This window comes from Oryx dammah, unplaced genomic scaffold, assembly GCF_014754425.2.
Source record: "Oryx dammah isolate SB20612 unplaced genomic scaffold, SCBI_Odam_1.1 HiC_scaffold_23, whole genome shotgun sequence".
Classification (NCBI taxonomy): Eukaryota; Metazoa; Chordata; class Mammalia; order Artiodactyla; family Bovidae; genus Oryx; species Oryx dammah.
In genome coordinates, this window is record NW_024070207.1 from 40,893,495 (window position 1) to 40,899,494 (window position 6,000).

The following is a 6,000-nucleotide window of genomic DNA, read 5'->3' on the forward strand; positions in this document are numbered from 1 at the left end:
TGGCACCAAAAGCCTGCTTTCAGAGCTTGGGAGCTGTGTTTTTTTTTATTTATTTTTAATTGGTGGATAATTTCTTTACAATATTGTGTTGGTTTCTGCCATACTTCAACATGAATCATACATATGTCCCCACCCTCTCAAATCTCCCTTCGACCTCCCACCCCATCCCACCCTTCTAAGTTGTCACAGAGCCCTGGTTTGAATTCCCTGAGTCATACAACAAATTTTGGGAGCTGTTTCTAAGTGGTACCATACTTTGTTTTTTTTTAATTGATTTACAATGCTGTGTTAATTTCTGCTGTACAGCCAAATGATTCAGTTACACATATACAGATGTTCTTTTTCTTAATATTCTTTTCCATTATGGTTTATCATAGGATATTGAATATGGTTCTCTGTGCTATACAGTAAGATAAAAGTTACCATATTTTGAATTTTGATTTTGTTTTGCTTTGGAATTGGTTTCTGGAAAAAAAAATAAACAAACAAACAAACTGGCAAACCATGACTGGGGACCATCGATCTTAACCATGGTTTCCATAAAAATGCTTCCTCTGTTTAACAGTGAAAATAAGCCTTTTACCACGACACCATGTTCATTAGCAGAGTGAAAAATGACCACAAGGAAGGCAACCTGGGTGGGCTTACCTCCACTTGAAGGGCTGCGCATCCTTTCAGGAAGTCATTGATGTTGTTGGTGCAGTCAGCTTCAGTTTGGGGCTCCAGACAGTACTAGAGAAACACAGTCAAATATCACTTGGAGACTGTCATCCCAAGTGGGACACATCATTGCATCATTTGCTGATAACTAGATAAAGTAGGCTTTTTAAGGTGGGGCCAACATTATTGTCAATCCAGGAAGAGAAATTAACCACTGAAGGAAGTGATGCAAAAATCTAAACGGTTGGTCTTGTTCCAAATGTCACCAAATCCTTAGCCCCAAGTCATCTCCACTTATAACTTTCTCATGCTTTCTACCAAAGCATGGTGATAGCAAATTAAGAGAGACCCTGCAAGTTTTTTTCATCCTGGTTCCTGCTTTCAACCTATCATTTCCCTCCATCCTCCTCACGATAATGTATTAAAATTGTATTTCCCTCTTCGCTGTTCTTTACATTTGATCACATTTCTCGACATTTTCCATTTTATCACTGTTTTCCAAGTTTGAGAAATTATAAGTAAATTGGTATGTTCAACAAAAACACAAACTGCCTCAAGGAGGGAAATGAACTGTACTCAGTGTCTCATTCCCTGCTGACCTTAAAAAAATAATTTATGGCTCCACTTTTAAACTTGGTTAAGGTGCCCATTTTAGAAATTATTCTTACTGGTGATCATGGGTTTCCAACCTTCACAATTTTGGATTTTTAAAAATGAGTAAAGTTAGTTTCACTTTGAACACGTGTTGCATTCAAAACATATATTTGGTTTCTATTGTTTTAACAGACCCATTGTGACATTTTGGATTATTTCTCCTGATTGCTAAATAGCCTCTCTTTCAATGGATACTTTATTTCTTTGAGAAGTAAATCCACACTAAATTTAGTCATACCATCAATAAGCACCCTGAATATATGTTACAAATCATCCCATTACTCCACGGACTCACATGAACCTCAGGTTCAAAACATGTCCTCAGTACACAGGGAGGCACAACACGCGTCTCTGTGGCAGAGCCAGATCGTGACAGGGGTGTTCTCCTTGTCCCCTGGTACCAGTGGTGTCAAAGGTTTTTACTGTACTAATCTCCAGTGGCCAATCACTAAAGGATAACCTTTCATTTTCTGACTTTTTCCGACTACAAAAACAGTAAGAAAGAACGGTTAAATCTCAAAAAGAGATGAAAGCAGGAGTGTCCCATGACCCAGGCAACCGAAAATCTCCAGAGTGACATTACCACTGCTCTCTGGTGGTGAGCAACCCTAAAGATACTGCAAATTTCCCTTACCTTTTCTACAGAGCCAGGCCTTAATCTGTTGATCAGTTTGCACAGCACTACCCCATTTTTCAACGAGGACTTCAAGAACTCCTCCGGATCACAGATGGTCTTTTTGGGGGAATCTAATACTCCCAAGGATATGAGCCAGGTCACGACGCGCTCTTCTGGATTCATTACTGCAGACTGAATGCTCCCGAGCACCTCTCTGGGGCAGCTGCAAGGACTAAGCCACATCCGCGATTGCATCTGCTGTTGTCTTCCTTTTTATGAGTTCTCTTCTCGTGCTTGCAGAGCAAAGCTCTAAAACAACGTTCCTTAGACAACGGTGGAAGCCACTCCAATTCTGGGATTTGAAAACCACAAAGCTCACACTCAAAGATGTAGAAATAGAATGAATGGGGGGGGAAATCCTGGATAACACTGGGTTTCTTTTTCAAAAGCTGCAAAACAAATTCATTAGGATTTTTTTTTTAAAAAAAAGAAGAAATACATACACACACTCACACCCCTCCCCCCCCCAAAAAAAACCAACAGTGCAAGAAGCTGTAAGGGAAGGAAGTGAGCAGGATGCTGGGGAGGGAGGAAAGAGAAGGCAGTGAGCGCTCTGGGAAAACAGAGGCAAGCCAGCACTTCAGGGGACCTTGGAAATGAGATACTCATGGGCCAGTCTGGGAAAATGCTGTCAATAAATAGTCTAGCCCCAGTGAAAATCTGGCTTCTGTCAAGAGGAAGATGCCAACTGGCTCTTAGGTCAGACAGATCTGAGCCTCGTGGGGAGCTGTGCTGGCACAACAGGGCTCAGAGAAGGTAAGCTGGGAAAATTCTTCCAAGAAATGGCCGGATGTCCTCTTACTGTCTCACCGAGATAATGTGTCATGATCATTCCTTTGCAAAACACGTTGAATTGCACGGTGACAATGTGCCAAGCAGATGAAGACTGCGCCTGCTGTCAGCCATCACTCTGTGTAAGCACAAACTAGAAGAATGGCATTTTACTTTGCAGCCAAAAAGCTATGTTTAGGGAAATAGACTAAGGATAACATCTGACATCCTGTTTACTTGCATTCTTGAGCGATTCTTTTTCTGGACCTGGTTCCACTACACAATCCAGCTGCAGTGCCCTTAGCAAAGGCTCAGACACAGTCATATCGGCGAGTAAAAAGCACTTGGAAACAGAATTTTCGAGAACAAAAGAACACTTGTCCTCTGTCGATACTACAGTCTGAAGGTTGATGTTTCCCCAACAAGAAACACTTTGCCTTAAAAATATTGCTCTGGAAAAAAACTGGTCTATAACAAGAGATCTACACTATTCTTAAAACATCTTCATAACCAGTTATAATAGCCACATGATTAGGAAATTTATGAGAAGGCCAACAGGATAGCCTGATCTGGGCAAATGCATGGTACTCACTACCCTCTCCTGATGCATGGGATCATGCTAACTTTCAGAATCTTTTCAATACAGTGACAGGCATCTACCACCAAATAATCAGCTTAGATAATCCTGCTACATGTTTGGGGTACTTTCTTGGTAGTCCAGGGCCTAAGACTCTACACTCCTTATGCAGGGGGCCTAGGTTCCATCCCTGGTCAGGGAACTAGATCCCATATGCCACAGTGAAGATCCCACATACCGCAACTAATACCAGGTACACCCAAATAAAAATTAAAAAAAAAAATCTGGCTACATTCTTTCAAAGCTTCCCCTTTTTACCTTGTCATAACAGTTATCCAGACTTGACTATTGTCATTTGTTGATCTGTCTCCTCCACCAGAATGTAGCCTCCACTAAGGGAGGGGTCTTGTCTGCCTTGATGAACACTGTCCCCAGCAGAGTGCCTGGTACACGGCAGACATTTTGACTTAAAACCAACACGTTTTCCTTGCTAATGATTTTTGTACTTTTACTGAGATATAATTGACATAATGAATCACACATGGTTAAGATGTATGATTTAATAGATTTTGACATATGTATACATCCCATGATACAATCATATACACACAATTCAAAAAACTTTTCTGTCATCCCCAAAAAGTGTTATTGTGCCCTTTCAACCCTATCTTTCCTCCCTTCCCTTAAAATCCCAGACAATGAAAAACCTTTTTCAATCCTATAGATTAGTTTGCATTTTCTAGAATCTTGTATAAATGGAATCACACAATATGGAACTTTCTGTTGTCTGGTTTCTTGCAGTTAACATCATCCCTTTGAGTTCCATTCATGTTGTATCTATGAATAGTTCTATAAGAAAGATTTGACCTCCAGATATTCAGTTTGATATAATTATATTTATGAGCAAAATAAGTATAGTCAATCAAAAGTTTTCATTGACTTTTGATCCATGACCAAATCTATGTAATGGAAATAAAACCAAAATCCATGTGTTGATCAATGAAATTCTTAAATGTAACCTGCTTAAATATACTTTGATATCTCATTTGACCAGTTTTCTCACAAATGCTCATCAAAATTGTATTCTACAGACAAACAAATCCGGCAGTATTATTGAGGTATCTCACAAATGCTCATCAAAATTGTATTCTACAGACAAACAAATCCGGCAGTATTATTGAGGCATCAACATTTTTTGTTGAGGAATAAAGCCTGGGTAATTTCAGGAACCCAGCCTGTTCAAAATAGGCTTGAGCCCACTGAGGTTATTGGGGTGAAAATCTGCCTCATTTTAGACATTGGTTATCGCAAGTGACCGTAAGCAATAGAGTAAAATCAGAAAGGCAAGACCATCTCAAAGCAGAAGAAACACTTCTACTAGTATAAAGACTGGAAGTTAGGGTTGATATGGGCAAATGTCAAGAAAGCAAGGCATTCCAGGACAGTAGCAACCATACAGGTGAAATGACTAGCCATGGAACCCAGGGCAGTGAAAAGAAGTTAAGGACCTGGAGGAACAGAGTGGAAGGTTGAAAGACAGGAGATCACAGCAGCACAAAGCACAGGCTTTGCATAAGAGTATGAAAAAATAAAATACTATGCAAAAGTTACCTTGTTAAGCTTGCAAGAAGAGAATGGCAGAAGTAAAGGTGGATACATGTATCCAGAACTTGCATAAAATTACCTCACTGACTCATTTAATTCAAGCAGAAGCCTAAGTTTTCTCTTCCATCATATGAATATTAGAGTGTATCCATTTTGATGAACAACATTATCTGCTCCCCTTCTGCCATACAGAAATCTAGCAATTGTTTTATCTAAGCACACAATCCAGTTCAGTCACTCAGTTGTGTCTGACTCTTTGTGGCCCCATGGACTGCAGCATGCCGGCCTCCCTGTCCATCACCAACTCAAGGAGTTTATTCAAATTCATGTCCATTGAGTCGGTGATGCCATCCAACCATCTCATCCTCTGTCATCACCTTCTCCTCTCGCCTTCAATCTTTCCCAGCATCAGGGTCTTTTCAAATGAGTCAGCTCTTCACATCAGGTGGCCAAAGTATTGGAGTTTCAGCTTCAACATTAGTCCTTTCAATGAATATTCAGGACTGATCTCCTTTAGGATGGACTGGTTGGATCTCCTTGCAGTTCAAGGGATTCTCAAGAGTCTTCTCCAACACCACAGTTCAAAAGCATCAATTCTTCGGTGCTCAGCTTTCTTTATAGTTCAAATATCACATCCATACATGACCACAGGAAAAACCATAGCCTTGACTAGACAGACCTTTGTTGGCAAAGTAATGTCTCTGCTTTTTAATATGCTATCCAGGTTGGTCACAACTTTCCTTCCAAGGAGTAAGCGTCTTTTTATTTCATGGTTGCAGTCACCATCAGCAGTGATTTTGGAGCCTCAGAAAATAAAGTCTGCCACTGTTTCCCCATCTATTTGCCATGAAGTGATGGGACTGGATGCCATGATCTTAGTTTTCTGAATGTTGAGATTTAAGCCAACTTTTTCTCTCTCCTCTTTCACTTTCATCAAAAGGCTCTTCAGTTCTTCTTCACTTTCTGCCATTAAGGGTGGTGTGTCATCTGCATATCTGAGGTTATTGATATTTCTCCCAGCAATCTTGATTCCAGCTTGTGCTCCTTCCAGCCCAGC

At 40.4% G+C, this 6,000-nt stretch overlaps 1 protein-coding gene across 4 annotated transcripts in view; it reads right to left on the reverse strand.

The window, feature by feature from the left end:
* ARHGEF6 (Rac/Cdc42 guanine nucleotide exchange factor 6) overlaps window positions 1–2,412 on the reverse strand; it is a 117,313-nt gene extending 114,901 nt beyond the window's left edge. For all 4 annotated transcript variants that reach the window (XM_040266255.1, XM_040266254.1, XM_040266253.1 and 1 more), the window contains exons 1-2: window positions 1,949–2,412; window positions 649–732 (exon numbers count right to left, since the gene is read on the reverse strand). In XM_040266255.1, coding sequence (XP_040122189.1) covers window positions 649–732; window positions 1,949–2,185 — 321 coding nt within the window. In that variant the 5' untranslated portion in view covers window positions 2,186–2,412. The remainder of the gene's footprint in view (window positions 1–648; window positions 733–1,948) is intronic.
* Window positions 2,413–6,000: the final 3,588 nt, after the last annotated feature.